The sequence below is a fragment of the Equus przewalskii genome, chromosome 6 (genome assembly GCF_037783145.1).
Source record: "Equus przewalskii isolate Varuska chromosome 6, EquPr2, whole genome shotgun sequence".
NCBI lineage: Eukaryota > Metazoa > Chordata > Mammalia > Perissodactyla > Equidae > Equus > Equus przewalskii.
In genome coordinates, this window is record NC_091836.1 from 6,025,543 (window position 1) to 6,042,595 (window position 17,053).

The window sequence follows — 17,053 nt, forward strand, 5'->3', positions numbered from 1 at the left end:
CGGTACTCAGTTCTCGCAAGAGCCAGAAACACCCTCCCCACTTTTTTTGGTCTATTTTGTTTATTGCTGCAAGCTGAGCACCCAGAACAGTGTCTAAGACACAGTACCATTCACCAAATGTCTTTTCAAACCCACTTTTGAGATATAAGACCCGTTTTAGTCTGCTTGGGCGGCTGGAACAAAATACCACCGACTGGGGGCTCCAACAGCAGGCATTGTTTTCTCGCAGCTCTGCAGCCTCCAAGTCCAGGGCCGAGGGCTCGGCACCACTCTCCAGAGGCCTCTCTCCTGGGCTCGCAGGCTGCCAGCTTCTCGCTGCGTCCTCACCCCGTCTTCCCTCTGTGTCCGCAGCCTAGTGTCACTTTGTGCATCCAGATTTCCTCTGCGTATAAGGACACCAGTCAGATCAGATGCGGGCCAGCCCGAATGGCTTCCTTTGACCTCTATCCCCTCTTTAAAGGCACAGTCTCCAAACTCAGTCCCATGCTGAGGTCCTGGGGCTTAGGACTTCAACACATGAAGTCAGAGGGGGTCGGCCCAGAACAATGCACCTCCCATAGCATTCACCCACTCAAAATGCACAATTCAACAGCTTTTAGTATATTCACCGATGCATGCAGTCACCGCTGCAATCCATTTTTAGAGCATTTTCTTCACCACAAAGAGAAACCCCATGTCCGTCAGCATTACCCCCGTCTGGCTAACTTCCCCCAGCCCTAGGCACACACTAATCTTTCCATCTCTACGAACTTACCCGTTCTGGAGAGTTCACGTAAAGGGGATCATCCACCACGTGACCTTTGGCGTCCAGCTTCTTTCGTCTAGCATGGTATTTTCAAGGCTCACCCATGTTGTAGCGTGTGTCCGTGCTTCATTCCTTTTTAACGGCTGAATAATACTCCATTGTGTGGATATACCCTATTTTGTTTATTCATCCATTAATGGACATTTGGCTTGGTTCCACCTTTAGCCTATTAACAATTGTGCCGCTATGAAGATTCATGTATGACAAATATGTTTTGAAGAAATGAAGAACTTCAATAATTTAATCCAAAGAACCACATAAAAGTAGAAAGTTCCGACTGTGGCAAGATGGTAAAAGAAAGTATCAGAAAGGCCCCTTTTTTTTTTTTTGCTGAGGAAGATTTGCCCTGAGCTAACATCTGTGCCAATCTTCCTCTATTTTGTATGTGGGTCACTGCCACGGCATGGCCACCGACAAGTGGTGTAGGTCCACGCCTGGAAGCAAACCCAGGCAGTAAAGCGGGACACACAGAACTTAATCACTACGCCATGGGGCCGGCCTCTTAAGTACTTTTTAGTTGAGGAAAACTGAACCCGTTCTGTAATAATACAAATGAACGTGTTGTTTCAGAACAAACTGTACTCACGCACTGCTGTTATTAAGCCAACTTGGTAAAAAGACAAAGTCTTACTTAAGCCAGAAGATTTCAGCGAGATAAATCACTTCTTTAAAGACTGCCTCTTTGTGGAACATGCTTCTGCCTCAGGCCCTTTGCACTTGCTGTTCTCTCTTCCCAGATCCTTCTTCACCTGCACACCTGCACCAGCTCACCCACCCTCCTCCTTCCTTCAGGTCTCTATTTAAACGTCGCCCTATCAGGAGGCCTCTTTTGACTAATGTAAAAATATAGGGACCCTTCTTTCTCCCAAGCCAGCATGCCCATCCCTCCGACTTGGTCCCCACAACTTAGTGTCATGTGACACCAAGGTCCTGGTTTATTATAAGCTCACTGTTCCCTCACCCCGCCCCCACATCATGGGGGAGAGGGCTTTGTTCTGGTCAAGGCTGAGCCTCTGGTGCCTAGAACAATGCCTGGCACCCACCCCATGTTTGTTTTCCTCCACAAATTAACCGACAAACGCAATGCAATCCCAAAGTCCCAACTAGACCTTTTATGAAATGCCACAAGCTCAAGAAAAGATCCACGTACGACTGGTTAAGGGGTGGGGGCTGCACAACATCATGAATGTGCTAAAGGCCACTGAATTGTTCGCTTTAAAATAAGTAAGTTTCTGTGACATGAACGTCACTTCGCTAAACAAAAGAGCCGTGTCGTACCATTGCACACCTGTTAGAATGGCTAAAATTTAAAAGATTAGCTGTATCAAGTGATGCCAAGGGTGTGAGGAAATAAGAATATGTATGTTGTGGGGGGAGGAAAAATAAGAATACATCCACTTTGGAAAACATTTTGGCAATTTTTTTAAAATTAAATATATACCTACCATAGGATGGCACGATTCCATTCCTGGGGATTTACCCAAAAGAAATAAAACCATAGGAACAGACTCCTACAGAAACGATCATAGCAGCCCTATTTGTAACAATCATAAGCTGGAAAAAAAATAAAATCCATCAATACACGCATTGGGTAAATGAACTGTGGACGGCCATACAACGGAAGACAGCTCAGCAATAAAAACTAGCTGGCTTTTACTACATGCAACGATGTGTACATATCTTAAAATAATCATGTCGAGTAAAAACAATCAGGCAGAAAAAGGTACATACTCTATGATTCTAGAAATGCAACTGACCTATAGTGTCAGAAACCAATGGGAGGTTGCCTCTGTAATGGGGGGTGGGGGGTATAAAAAGGGGCACAAGGCAAGTTTGGGCGATAACTTTGAACACACGATGCTCAGGGAAAGAAGCCAGACACCAAAGGCCACACTGTGTGTGATCCCACGGATATGAGATGTCCAGAACAGGTAAATCTGTAGAGACAGAAAGTGGATTGGTGGTTGCCGGGGGCTGGGGACCGGGGCTGGGGAGTGACTGCTCATGGAGACAGGGGGCTCCTTTGGGAGATGGAAATGTCCTGGAACTAGACAGACGTGGCAGTTGCACAACACTGAATGTTCTAGATGCCAGTGAATTGTCTGCTTTTGAATGGTTAATGGTTAATTTTATATTACGTGAATTTTCCCTCCATAAAAATAAGGAAGAATGAGAATTGGACACAGACATACACACACCCCTCCATCCACCCGTATCTACACCACTGCATTCCCCTCACCCCATCGCAGCCCCTCCCGGCCACTTTCCCCAGCCCACCAGAATTTCACCGATGCTGGGCCCTTTGGCCACCCCCTCGGCGTCTCCCTCCTCGTGGGCTCCCCAAACACCCCTCGCTTTTAAACCTGGACCTTCGCTGGAATTTCCTGGAAGTGACTCCCTGGGCCTGCTGGACGGGACGCGACGGGATGGGTAGCTGGCAGGACAGAGTGATCCCTGCCGGCAGGAACAGAGAGCTGAAACCTGGCGTGCTCAGAGCGCGTCTGTACCTATGACTGCCCCGGGGCGCAAATGACAAAGGGCACCTGAGACGGCAAAGCCACCTGCCCACGGTCAGTCACCCGGCTTGAGTGGATGTGGTCTCCCCCCTCGGCCTGCCCCAATCCGGGCTCCTGCCCTCTGCTCCCTTTGTGGCAGCTAGTCTGAAAGGACGGCCCCATGAACTGGGCCCTCCCAGTGTTCACACCCTAGTGGGGTCCCCACCTCCACCCCGGACACATATCTGGGCTGACCTGGGGCTCCAGCAAACCAATGGGATGTGGTGGACAGGATGCAGGCTCAGTTCCGGGCCTGAGCTTTAGAAGGTCCGGTCCGGCAGTTTCGGCTCTGCACTTTGGGGAGCCTGAGTCGCCATGAAAGGAACATGGCCATCCTGCTCTGATGGCCACGTGGAGAGGCCACGTGGAGAGGGAGAGGCCCAGCCATTTCCCCAAGGCTCCAGACATGACAGAGACATTCCAGATGGTGACATCCAGCCAGCCCAGCCCCCAGAGGCCAACAGCCACCATCAGGTGGAACAGGGCCCACTAGCCAGCTCGGTCAACGTGGAACCACGAGAGAGAAGACATCGGTGGTCATTCGGAGCCCCTGGGAGCAGGAAGGTTTGCTCACTAATAACTGAGAACCCAAGCAACACCCCAAAAAGATCCAGATCCTAGATGTCTGCATAGGTGGTGCGTGACACCTGTGGCCGGCCCCGTGGCCCCGTGATGCAACCCCTCGCCTACTGTGGCTGACCACGGCTGAGCAAAAAGGAGAACCACCAAAACACCGAAAAAGCAAACCGTATCTCGGGCAAAACTTCTTCCTGCTAACTGGACGAAGCCCACAACGGTGCCACTTCTGTGGCAGGACACCTCGGCCCAGCTCGGGGTACCCGCAGCGGGCTGAGCTGGGAACTGAGAGGCCCAGGTCCCCACCCCATGAGCGGAGGAGAGGCTTGCACCCCAGGAGGCGGGCACCCTCTGCTCCGTGGTGGGTCGAAGGCCCCCATCCTGGCTGCAGCCCATCTCCCAAACTTCAACTCCCGCTACCCCGATGGTTGCCTGAAAGAGAACTCAGCCCCCAACACACTGTTCGAGGCCCAGACTCCAAAACCCGCCTTGACCGCCTTCCCCCACGATGGGGTCCCAAAGCCGAACTTCATCACCCCCAAGAAGCCCTCCTGGTTCACCCACTCGCTCGAGCCCCTCCCAGCCTCTCACCAACAGGGCCCGGCTCCCTGCCTGACGGATGTCAGAGCCCCCAAGACCCGGCATGCTCCCCCAGCACAGGGCTGCACAGGGCCAGCTGGGGGCAGACAGCAGTCCACCTCCAAGGATGTCAGGAAGGTCCCTACCCCCGAAAGAGGCTACGGGAGCCCCAGCCACACCACTCAGAGAGGAGGAAACCGAGGGTCAGAGAAGAGCCTTGCCCTCATCACCTGGCAGTTAGGGTGTGTGCTAACTACACCTTCTGTATTCCCGACACTCTGACATCTGCGGCCTTGCTGGTCAGGGAGGGACCATCGCTCCCTGAGTTAGCTAGTTCTAGAGATAAGCACCAACTCACCAGAGGATGACTTCATATGCAAACCAACCAATCCACAGCCACTCTCCCCTGCACTGATCACCCAGGGCCAGCCGCCAGGCGACCAGCGCCAGCCCCCACACCCCAGAGCCGCTGGGATCGTTCAGACCAGCCCATCGCAGGCCTGCTTACCCTGCCTCGCCTGTTCCTTCCCACGGAAACCACAGTAAAGGCTCCTGCCCACCCTCCCCCTTCCCTCTGCCCTGACTGCCCCCCCCACCCTGGTGCTTCCCCATGTGGCCCTGACTGGTGCATGTGCCCCCACCTCTTGAGATCTGTGATAAAGTGTCTTTTCAATGGCCGTCATCTCCTGATCTCTTGGCCTTGCCATAGCCGACTAGCAGTAAATCCACAGTTTAAAACAAGAGTGGAGCTGAGACCAACCCCGGGATGCCCAGCTTCCATCTCAGAGAAGAGGAAGCCACGATGGACAGGGGTCCCCCAGCCCAGGACTCCAGGAGGAAATGCCCAAGCTCTGCTCTTCTTCAGAGAGGCCTGCAGGTAACACAGATGGCCCTGCCACTGCCGCCCCTGACCCCCGCTGCTCTGGATCCCAGGAAACCAGAGGCAGAGCGGGCAAGGGGGTGCCCAGGGCTGGGTCCCCAAGTCCTGCCCTCTCCGGGCTGGGTGCTCCACCGCGGAGGAGGGACGGCAGCAGAGACCCCAGGCTGCCCAGGCAGAGAGAGATGGAGGCCCGGATGCAGACAGAGGATGTGAAGTAACTTTAATCACCACCCTCGGATGGGGGCAGCAAGAGTATCTAAGAGCAGGGCCACCCCCAGGAGCAGACTGGGACCAGCCTCTTGGTTCCCACTGTGGTGTATTCGCTATCCAAGGTCCCCCACATCCAGGGGGAGGGTCCGGGCACCCCCAACCTCCAGGGCCACATCTGCAGGTCCATGGGGCTGCGTGGCCAGAAGAACTCGTGCCTGAGGGCTGGGGTGCCAGCAGCCGCGCACATGTCCCCAGAGCTGCCACTCAGGGCCCGGGCGACGTGGTGGCAAGAGCTGGTCCTCAGAGCAGCGAGCTCTTCCTCTCTGACAGCAGCAGGGACTCCTTCACGGCCACCAGCAGCCCCCGAGGGTACAAACGCCCCCGGGCACAGAGCCAGGACAACACCAGCAGGGAAGTGGCAGCCAAACCAGCACTTAGCAACACTGTGGGGGACAGACGGATGGGAGTGGGTGAGGCAGGGGCAGGAGCCCCCACACCCCCCAAGCTCCTGGCACACCAGGATGTGCGGCTTGCAGCCTGTCCCCTCCCGGCACCCCTGCCCCCAGGAACAGTCTCCCCAAGCCCTGGGGAGAGGGAGGGCCCCTTCATCTCACCAGCAGCTACAAGAGCCCCGTAGATGCTCCAGTTTCCGGATTGGACCGAGTCCTCGTCCCCGACAGGAGTAGCTGTGGCATTCTGGAGATACGTGACACTCTCCACAGGGGTCACAGGGGTCCCCAGGGACGTGGTGTTCCTTTCCTGGAAGGTCTCAGTTCCTGTAATAAGTCCAGGAATTCAGCAGTTGGGGACGGGGCACCCAGGGAGTCGGGGGATGGACAGGTGTTCCAGGTACCCAGGGGGGACCTTGGGGCTCATCTTCATCCCAGAGATGAGTGAGGATGGTGACCCCAAGTCACCTCCCACCGCCCCTACAGGGATGCAGCCCACGCCCCCAATCTGGTCGCATACCAAAAGACGTCAGGGGGCCTCGGCTAACGACCAGCCCTCCCCACCCCACAGGTACGCCAAGGTCCCATGGCACACACCACAGCCAAGCTCGTCGCCAGAGTGGGGACAGTCCGGGTGGCCATCACAGAGCCACGTGTCTGGGATGCAGGCGCCACCCAGCGGGCAGCGGAGCTCCCCCGCCGGGCAGGGCTGGCGGGTGCAGTTGTGAAGGTTCTGGTCGATGCCACCGGGGCAGTCATCGATGTTGTCACAAGAGCACGGGCTGCCAGTGGGTGGCGGGCACGGCCCATCCTGGGCACATGGCTTGATCCCTGGGGTACAGGGTCAGTCAGGTCCCAAACGCCCACCCAAGAGGGCCGGGTTCTCCCACCACCCAGCCCCCTGCAAGCCCCGCCTTCCTTCCGAAACCAGTAGACCCCATAAGGTCCGCCCACCCTCAGGCCCCGCCCCAGTACGCGCTGCCTGAAGTCCACACCCCTTCCGCAAGCATCCCACCGCCCGTGGCCAAGCCCCTTCAAGCCCCGCCCCGGGGCGTGGCCACTCACTGCACTCGTCCTCATCGCTGCCGTCCGTGCAGTCCGGGTCCCCGTCGCAGCGCCAGGTGAGGGGCACGCAGAAGCCACTGGTGCGGCACTGGAAGCTGCTGGGCGGGCATGAGCCTGCGCTGGGGCCTACGAGATGCGCACCAGTGAGGCCCGAGTCTAGACCCTCCTCCAGTGGTCCCAGGCTGCGACCCCGAGGAGACAGGCCAGGTCCCAGGGCACTGGAATTAGACTGGTGGCCACCCTTGACTGTGGACCTACTACGTGTGGGGCTTGGAGCCGGGCAGTTCACAGCCCCACCGCCAGCCTCATCGGGCAGATTCTACTGCGGTCCACATTCTACAAAGGACACTTGTCATAACCAGATCCTGCCTCCTCCACGTGGCCTGAAGGCCTGGCCCAGCCCTGAGCCATTCCTGGCCCTCACCTCCTTCCGAGTTCTTCCTCTTACTCGGGCCCCTCTGGCCTGGCTTCCTTGCTGCTTCTCCAAGAGGTCTGGCTCATTTCCACCTCAGGGCCTTTGCACCTGCTGCTCCCTGGCCCACATCACCCTTTTCTGCCCTGGCTCTGCACCTGGTGATTTCCTCAGCAGTCCTCAGATCTCAGCTTATTTCCTGGGAGGGGGTCTCATGCCCTCCTCAGAGACCCCTGAAGCTCTCCCTCCCACTTCTAACAGTCGTCCTTAGACTGGTACCTGCAAAGACTGTGTTCTCAGTGGAGGTGAGGGCTGTGACCTGGTGACCGCCAGCCCAGGGCAACGCCTGACAATATGTGGACACAGGGCACACCAGGGTCCAGGCTGAGTCCAGGTGAAATGTGAACCTTCCTGGACCCCGGGGGCACAGAAGGGCCTGGAACCGGGGCCAGCAGCAGGTGGGCACGTGAGCGACAGAGGAAGGAAGTAGCCTTGAGGGTTTCCTCCTGGGGGAAGCAGGGCAGGTGGCAAACACCTGGCCTCACTCCATTCGACCCTGGGCCTCCCGCCCCTTCCAGCTTTACTCACAGGGGCCTGAGCCTCCAAAACCCCGACTCCCCGCAGCCAGCGCCCCCCCCACCCCCACCCAAGTGTACGTGCGGGCCGCACAGTCCCTGAGCTCAGTGGGGCCCGGAAGAGCTGCAGACAACCTGGAGCCGGCTTCCTTCCCTGCCCACGGGGGTCTGGCGGCCCCTGAGCGCGGCTTCCTCCCCAGGCCTGGCCACTCTCCGCCCTGACAACGTCCCACCTCCCTCCCTGACCTGCCCGAGTGTGTGTCCCTCTGGAAAGCGGGCAGCAGAGCAGAGCGGACCTGGCCTCATAGGGCTGTGGGGTTGGACAGGCGTGGGAGCCACCCGTGACCCCTCTGCCACCCTCGGTTTCCTTGCCTGTAAAAGGGGCACGCTAGGAGTCCCCCCCTCAGTGTCGTGAGGAGAGAAGACTGCTTGTGTGTAAAAAGTATGGTAGTTGGTTAACGTGAGTCCTGCCTCCTTGAAGGTACTGGAACATTCGGCCGGAAAAGGCACGGGCTTTGGGGCAAGGCAGGGACCAGATAAGAAGGGAGCCATGGGGGAGCAGGGTGAGGCTGAACCGACGCACACCACGAGGTCACTCCGAGCCGCCCCGCTGCCTCTGGGAGCGTTAGAGAGGGCCATCACGAGGACTGAGGGCGAACGCGTCCGAGGGCCTGGGGTCACCCGGAGGGCGAGAGCCCTTTGGCTCTTTAAGGCCGGGGGAGGAAAGTGCAGAGATTGGGAGCGCGCGGGATGGAGGCCAGGAACCTTGGCCACCTGGGCTCGGGCGCGAGGGCTGGGAGGCGCCGGGTGACCGGCCGTGCACGCTGCGACACGGGACACCCGGCGCCTGCAGCGAGCCTCCCGCCCATGCCGGGCTGAAGGGCGGCGCGGAGGTGACAACGGCGCACGACCGGCGGAGCGGGCGTGCGGTGCGAGCAGGGCAGTGGAAGGCAGGCAGAGCCACGCGGGAGGAGGGTCCCGGGTTGGGGCTGGCGCGTGGCACGCGGCAGAATCCACGCCACGTGCGGGGGAGTGCCCGCGATGCGGCGCAGCCAGTGGCCGGGCGCTGCCGACGCGCGCGGGGACCCGGCGAGGCTGGGCGCGAGGGGTGAGCGCGCGGGCGCCGCGGGGCTCACTCACCTGGGGCCTGGGCCAAGGAGGCGGTTGGGCCCACCGTCGGGGCGGCGTCCAGGCCCAGCCCGAAGCCGAGCAGCAGGCGCAGCGCCAGGCCCAGGGCTACCGAGCCGCGCGCTCCGCCCCGCGCCATCCGCCGCTCGTCGCACCGCCCCCGCCGCCGCCGCGCGGGCCCCGCTCTTATCCTCGCGCACGCGCACGCGCAGCCCGGGGGGCGGGGCTCGCGGCGCCCCCTGCTACGACTACCGTAAAGATCCGACGACGAGGGGCACCCGGATTTGAGGCTCTTCCCCACTTTTCCCAGGGACAACTTACAGCGAAAGGTATGGGGTCCGTTTGAAGTTAGAAGCTTCTGGGGATAAATAGGAACTTGTCAGCGGCTACTTACAATATTTAACGTTCCCCGCGCATCCTGGAGCAAAAGTCGCTGCCTAATGACCCTGTTTAATACGGCAGCCACGCCCCGCAGGCGTGCCCCCTGCCTTGGGCTCCTCCTGCTCCTCCTGTGCACCCGACAGATTAGACATTTACTTATTTTGGTTTATTGTCTGATTCCCCCCGAGAATATCAGCTCCACTAGGGCAGAAATGCTGCGTGGCTTGTTGTATCCCCAGTGCCGAGAACAGCAGTGCCACATAGTAGACTCTTGAAAGATTCGGTGAATGAAATGAAAGAATCGTCTGGTTCCTGGCTTCCACGCTGGGGCCGCTGTCCCTCCCAGCGGGATGCGCTCACCCTCGCTCGCGGCCTCGTTTAGTCCTCATGGACCCCTCGTAGGGAGGTGGGTATTCTTCCTTACTTCGGCAACAAGATGTGGGCGAGGGGAGTCCGTGGGTTTTCCCTTCTCTCGCTCACCCAATAAGCACGTAAAATACAAACCTTCTGCAGGCTTTCTAGCCAATCTGGCCCCCAGCTTGGCGAGGGAGGCATCGGGTGGGGGGGTGAGAGCTGAAGCCGCCGTGGACTTGGAGCAATTGAGCGCAGACTCATGAGCCGCTGGGTTCCGGGCCAGCTCTCAGCGTGTCCTCAGCCTCAGGTCTTCTGTGGAGGGGGTGTGACAACAGCGCTGACCTTACAGGACAGCTCCAGTCAGGAGCTGGGACGGTGGGTAGAAAGCATTCAGAAGGTGCCTGGTGTCAGACCTCTCCCCTACTCCACTCCTGCGCCAAACTCCAAGTCTGGCTCATAAAACTTTATTGAGAAACCTGCACACCTCGCCTGTGGCCTCCGAAGCTCTCCGGGCTGGCCCTCTGTGGCCTCTGCACACCCTGCCCAGCCATCCTCTCCCTCCTGCCGGGGACACGAGGGCAGGGCAGTCTCAACAGGCTCCGGGCACACAGCGGATGCTCTTCGCCTACTGAAGGGTGGCAGGCTTCTTCCAAGGGGCAGCCATGCGGCTCCCCATTGCTCCTACAGCCAGACTCGGGCCTCTTGCTGTTCCACTTTTGCTCTCCTCATTCCTCCACAGGGACCAGGGTCCTCACTCCCCTGCCAGGTCCCTGGCTCGGGGAGGCCTTTCCTGACCTGCCCTAGGAGAGCCTTCCCGGCTGAGCTGCAGGGCAGCCAGGATCAGGCGGTGGTCACAGTGGGAGGCTGCTGGCCAATGTCCACCTGAGTCACGGCTCGGGGAGCTCTTGAGATCCAGAGGGTAAGTGAGCAGTTTGTGTTCAGCCCTGCTGTCCTTCACGGTCAGGGCTCACAAACACCCAGAGGTCCTGGAACCCACCCCACTACTCTCAGGCCCTCGGGGAAGGGACAGTGACATCTCTGCACCCAGTGACAGCATGTCACCTGGAGCTCCAGAACCACTACCCCTCCCCCACCCCTAGACTACTGCTGGAGTTAGAAGATTCTGCCCCCACTTCACCCAGATCCAGGTAAGCCGGTGTCGCTTCAAAAGCAAAAATGGGGGGGCCGGCCCGGTTGCATAGTGGTTAAGATAGCGTGCTCTGTTTCAGCGGCCTGGGGTTCGCAGGTTTGGATCCTGGGCACGGACCTACACACCGCTCAACAAGCCATGCTGTGGTGGCATCCGACATACAAAATAGAGGAAGACTGGCACAGGTGTTAGCTCAGGACCAATCTTCCTCACCCAGGAAAAAAAAAAGTACAACCAGAAGTGATACTGCAGCTCGCTATAATTATCATAAATTAGGTGACATTCTCCCCGGAGGGAATCCAAGGAGGGGAAGCACCCAGGTGGAGCCGAGGGCCCAGCCAGGTGCCCCAGGGCACAGTGTCACAGGTAAGGCTGGTCCTGGGACAGCTCCCACCTCTTTATGGGAGGAGCCGGCGTCACCGCCTTCTTCTCAGGGGCTGCCACAGCCGAGCTGGAGGAGAAAAGAGACCTTAGTTAGGGCCAGGTTTCCAAAGAACAGGGTGGAAACATCTGAGGGACCCCACAGCTGCCCCTGGTAGGTACACGCCCGCTGAGACTGTGGATCTGGAAGCCAGGGCAGGGGGGGTTCAGAATGCCCAAACCCCTCCAATGGGGTCCCCCAAAGGGTCAGCTGCTTCTTGCTGGGAGCTGGCCAGCCCCCTTTCTGCCCTGAGCCCCGTGAACCCCCTGTCAGCCCACCCTGGCTCTCGGGCCCAGAGTGGACCAGCACCCGGCTCCTGCTGCCTCAGAACAGGATGCTGGCGAAGGGCCACACCATCAGGCACCGTGTGTCCCCTGCTCCACGGCGGGCACTGCATGCAGGCACAGCGTGGGCAGACCAGGCCCCGCCTTGTCTCTTGGGGCTGAGAGTCAACGTGCAATTGAAAAAGACACCACCTGGCCCAGAGGGGGCCTGAGGGGAGCCCCAGGGAGACACTGTGCCAGCAAATCCAAGGCAAGTGCCCCCCACCTGAGCCCCTGGGGCCTAGAGCTGGAGAGCCCTGCACACAAGCCAGAAAGGAGAGGAGGCAGGCGGGAGCTCCCGTCCTGCAGGAGGCCCCCGGTGCCCCTGACTCTCCCAGGAGCCTGAGGGAGCTGGAAGGGGCAGAAGGCAGCCTCCCCAGAAATGCAGAGGTCTCTGGAGCAGGGGAGGGGCTGTGGGGGCGCTGGCCACAGCCCGGGGCTGGACTCCAGGGAATCTGAAGCCCACGACACCAAGTGCTCAGAGGTCCAGCTGCACAGCACGTGCCTGGCCTCAGCACCCGAGAGATGGCATCACACTGCAAGCCCACCGCCCCCACCTGACAGATAAGGAAACCAAGGCTCAGGAAGGCTCAAAGTCTGGCCCAAGACGGCATGGTGAATCGGCTGCAGATCCCAGACACCACTGGGGTCTGGGCAAAATGGTGTGAAATCCCACTTCTGCTCTCCACTGGCTGTGTGACCCAGGCAAGTCACTTGGTCTCTCTGTGCCTCGATTTCTTCTTTGGCAACAGCAGCCATCACTGCCTAACTTGTGAAGTTATTAGATGACAGACATGCCACGGACTCTAATCTAAGAGCTTCCAAATATTAGTGATGAGGATTAATCCTCATAACAACTCCCCTGTGGGCTGAATGTCTGTGTCCTCTCAAAATCCATCTGCTGAAACCCTGTGCCCCAAGGCGATGGGGTTAGGAGCTGGGGCCTCTGGGAGGCGATGAGGTCATGAGGGGGGAGCCCTTGGGAATGGGATCAGCGCCCTTATAAAGGGGGCCTCCGAGAGCTCCCTGTCCCTTCCACCATGTAAGCACACAGTGAGAAGGTGCCAGACATTGAATCTGCAGGTGCCCTTTTTTTTTTTTTTTTGAGGAAGATTAGCCCTGAGCTAACTGCTGCCAATCCTCCTCTTTTTGCTGAGGAAGCCTGGCCCTGGACTAACATGCGTGCCCGTCTTCCTCTACTTTATATGTGGGATGCCTGCCACAGCATGGCTTATTGCCAAGTGGTGCTAACGCAGCACCTGGGACCCCAACCGGCGAACCCCGGGCCGCTGGAGCGGAACGTACGCACTTAACCGATGCGCCACTGGGCCGGCCCCTGCAGGTGCCTTGATCTTGGACTTCCCAGCCTCCAAATCTGTGAGAAATAAGTTCCGGTTGTTTATGAGCCACCGGTCTGTGGTTCTGTCACAGCGGAACTCTCTAAAGGAGAAACTACTATTGTTCCCATTTGATTAAAAGAAGGCAGCTGAGGCCAGGGGCCAACCTGCCTCTTGAGGGGCCTGAGGTTATTGCAGTTCTCTAAGAATACAAAATTAGGGCCCAGCCTGGTGGCACAACACTTAAGTTCGCACATTGTGCCTCGGCGGCCCGGGGTTCGCCAGTGTGGATCCCGGGTGCGGACAGGGCACCGCTTGGCAAGCCATGCTGTGGCAGGCGTCCCACATATAAAGTAGAGGAAGATGGGCATGGATGTGAGCTCAGGGCCAGTCTTCCTCAGCAAAAAGAGGAGGATTGGCAGCAGATGTTAGCTCAGGGCTAATCTTCCTCAAAAAAAAAACCAAAAAGACCAAAAATCATAAAAACAACCAGGCCTGGGCTTGTCCTAGGGCCCTGGAAGGGACCCTGGAGCTTTGTCTGCTTTGCAGCAAACCCACCACTGGCTGACGCCCTAACCCCAGCCCCGGGCTGGCTGGAGATTGAATGAGCCCGTGCACCAACGGCCCCCGCAGCACTGTTGCTGATGCAGCTGATGCCCAATAAACGGGACCTGGAAAAGCACCAGCAGGAGACGGGCTGGTCGCAGGGCTGTGGTGGGGTCCTCACCTCTCTGCTGGCTTGCCTGACGCCAGCACCTTCTGTGAGGACATGACGATGGAGGGTGGCACGGCTTCCCGGCGGCCATCTCGAGTGCAGTAGTAATTGTGGGAGAGCTTGTGGCTGGGGCCCACAGGCAGCTTGGGAGCAGGCTGAGTTCTAAGGAAAAAGAAAAGTGGCCTTGAAGCAAACCAACAGCCGGCTGGGCTGGCACGGGCCCAGCACCTCAGTCACAAGACTCGGGGTCGGCAGCCCTGGGCCCAGGCTGCAGGCCAGGGGTTGCCCTTGGGACACGGTCATGGATGTATAACTGGGGAGGGTGTGGGGCCCAGAAGCAGGTGGCAGCTCCTGCTCTGGATGTGAAGGTGCGGGAAGGCAAGGCCTGGGTCTGCCCCACCGCAAGTCCCCCAGCTGCCCCCAATGTGGTGGGTGTGGAGGACCTTCTGGCTGGGCACCCAGGCCTGTTCCCACCCCCCACAGCCCAGAGCTTGGCTGCTGGCCTCCCTTCCACCTGCAGGTGCTCAGGAAATGAAGAGGCTGGGGGCTGAGGCTCTGCCCACCCCCTAGACACTGGTGGGTGGGAGTCCCAGACTTAGCTCATTCTGAGGGGCTTTGTCCCCAAAAGCCAGGCTGCAGGACCCCAGCATGCCCTGTTATCTCAGGAACTCTCTGGAGTAGCCTGCTGGGATCAAAGCTTCTTACTCAAAGAGGCTCTTGTCCTCTGAGCCTCCCAGGCCTCTGCATTTCCTGCCAGCTCCTGGTCGCAGCAGCCAGGGTGGGGGTGCACAGAGCCGTGTCCGGCTTGGGCTAAACCCGGGGGTGCATCTACAAAGAGGCCTGAGAAGGAAATGTTAACCTCAAAACAAAAGAGGAGCTTCCCTGGAAAACACAGCAAAGAGGGAGGGCAGAAAAGACAGGAAAAAGTCATTAACAGATCAGGTTTTCAATCAACTTTTTTTTTTCTTTATTCTTTTGTTTTTGGTGAGGAAGATTGGCCCTGAGCTAACATCTGTTGCCAATCTTCCTCTTTTTGCTTGAGGAAGATTGTCACTGAGCCAACATCTGAGCCAATTTTCCTCTATTTTGTATGTGGGATGCTGCCACAGCATGGCTTGAGGAATGTGTGGCGGTCCACGCCTGGGATCCGAACCAGCGAACCCCAGGCCACTGAAGTGGAGTGCACCAACTTAACCACTATGCCATCAGGCCGGCCCCTCAACCATGTTTTTAAATAACTTTTTAGTCTGGTAACCGTCTTGCCAGGATTTCAGTTTTTCTTTAAACAAAGTGATCGTCATTGTATAAAAAGATGAGAAATAAGATAAAAATAAAGTTTCAAAATTTAACATTAAAAGTAACATCCCGTGTGAAAGTCAGAATCTGCTTAAGCCCTGGAGTGCAGAGACGACCCTCTGAAGACCAGGCCAAAACTTGTTACAACCTAGCACAGGTCAAAAGAACCAGCGCCCGACAGAAACGCCCAGATGAACCACTAGGGGGCGCCTAGGGGAAAACTTTTATACTGCGTCCTCATGCCCCGCCAACTAGCCGGCATGGAAAAGGCATTTGAAACTTTTGATATTTGGAATCAGTGCAACATGTAGGCATTCACGCGAATGTGCCTATTTTAACGCGATTTTTCCTCCTTTCAGGCTGACCCTCCGTAGCTGCCTCACCTCTGCCTGGCCCTCCCACCTGTGTGGACATCCACCCCGTCACCTCCCTGTGTTCCAGCCACCCTGCTCTCCTTCCCATTTCTGGCTTTTTGGGGACGCAAACCTGGGCGCTTTCTGCCCAGAATGTCTTTTCAATAATTATCCTTTGCCTCCTTCTCCTCATTCAGGAGACTCAAATGTCAATCTCTGAAAAAGAAGACCTTTCCTGACCATGTGACCTGAGGGAGCCACCCTCAGCTACTCTCATTCATTCTGTTTTGTCTTCGCAGCATTTCAGAACCACCTGTTTTTTTTTTTACCTGCTGTATTTAATTCCCGACTATGTTTCTCTCTCCCTAGGACCTGAGCTCCATGCAAGGAGTGAGGATAACAACTTTTCTTGTTCCCGCTGGTGTCCCCAAGGCTGAGGACATGGCAGGGGCTTGTAAATATCAACTCATTTTTGGACGTCAGTGAGTTTGAAATCACGACACTTCTAGGTTCAAACCCCAGCTGTCCCTTTCTAGCTTCTGAGCGACTTTAAGCCAATGACTGAGTCCCTCCGAGCCTCCACGTTTTTCCAGTGTGGCTTGGGGCCACCCTGAGGGCCGCACATCTGCACACGATTCCCACCCAGAATTCACGCCCAGCCCGGCTGTTGCACGAGCAGCCGTCTCCGAGAGAGTCCAGCAAGGTTGAAGGCAAACCTCCACCTCCAGACCTGCCACGGGGCTGGAGGCAGGATCCCGGCCCAGCGCTCCAGGGGTCTAAAGGAACGCGGATTTTGTTTTTGCTGGAGGGAGGACAGGACAGGGCCGGAGTCCGGGCAGCGAGCGGGGCGGGCTCACCGCTTGGAGATCTCCTGGTAGCGCAGCTGCAGCTTCGCCTGCAAGTTTTGCTGTGGGAGGAGGAGAGGAAGGCGGTCAGCCAGCAGGGCAGCCCAGGAGAGGAGGGGGCGAGAGAACAGGGGCAGCCCGGGGTGGACAAGGGAAGGGAAGGCCAGCGATGGGCAAGCGGGGCAGGGAGATGGGCAACCGGGGCAGGAACACGGGCCAGTGTGGACAGGGAGATGGGGCTGTAAAGGAAAGCTGGGGACCCGGGCCACAAGTCTAAGAAGGCCCGGCAGTAGGGACACCTCAGGCCTGAGTGGGTCCCCGGCCAAGGGAAGGTCAAGGGCTGGGGTGGAGGTGGGTGTGTCCCAGGCCGAAGGGGTCACCATTGGGGGTCCCGGGCTGAGCGAGGGGTCCGGCCTCGGGGGATCTCGGCACTAGGGCCCTCGGGCCCAGGGGAGCAGGAGGGAGGTGAGGAGCGGGCGGGAGCGGGTCCGGGGCGCATGGAGCCCGCAGCCCCCCAGGGCGGCCCCTCCCGCCCCGCGCACCCCGGATGCCCAGTTCCGCAGCCGCTGGATGAAGCGGGTAGCGGACGCCATCTTCCGTCCGCGCTGAAGGGCGCCAATGACGTCTCCGCCGCGGGGGTTGCT

At 58.3% G+C, this 17,053-nt stretch overlaps 2 protein-coding genes across 3 annotated transcripts; both read right to left on the reverse strand.

Moving 5' to 3' along the window:
- Positions 1 to 5,598: 5,598 nt before the first annotated feature.
- CD320 (CD320 molecule) lies at positions 5,599 to 9,444 on the reverse strand. The gene is made up of 5 exons (XM_070622891.1): positions 9,247 to 9,444; positions 7,120 to 7,245; positions 6,652 to 6,885; positions 6,220 to 6,381; positions 5,599 to 6,048 (listed from the first exon to the last, which is right to left on the reverse strand). The coding sequence occupies exons 1-5, from the start codon at positions 9,371 to 9,373 to the stop codon at positions 5,906 to 5,908; spliced, it is 792 nt and encodes a 263-aa protein (XP_070478992.1). The 5' UTR covers positions 9,374 to 9,444; the 3' UTR covers positions 5,599 to 5,905.
- Positions 9,445 to 11,360: 1,916 nt separating this feature from the next.
- Positions 11,361 to 17,036, reverse strand: NDUFA7 (NADH:ubiquinone oxidoreductase subunit A7). Of its 2 annotated transcripts, none has more exons than XM_008510034.2 (4): positions 16,952 to 17,036; positions 16,422 to 16,471; positions 13,928 to 14,077; positions 11,361 to 11,570 (listed from the first exon to the last, which is right to left on the reverse strand). In XM_008510034.2, exons 1-4 carry the CDS (start codon positions 17,000 to 17,002, stop codon positions 11,480 to 11,482), a joined length of 342 nt encoding a protein of 113 aa, XP_008508256.1. In that variant the 5' UTR covers positions 17,003 to 17,036; the 3' UTR covers positions 11,361 to 11,479. The 2 variants fall into 2 exon arrangements, with proteins under 2 accessions (XP_008508256.1, XP_070478993.1); XM_070622892.1 differs by lacking the exon at positions 11,361 to 11,570 and adding an exon at positions 13,022 to 13,238.
- Positions 17,037 to 17,053: the final 17 nt, after the last annotated feature.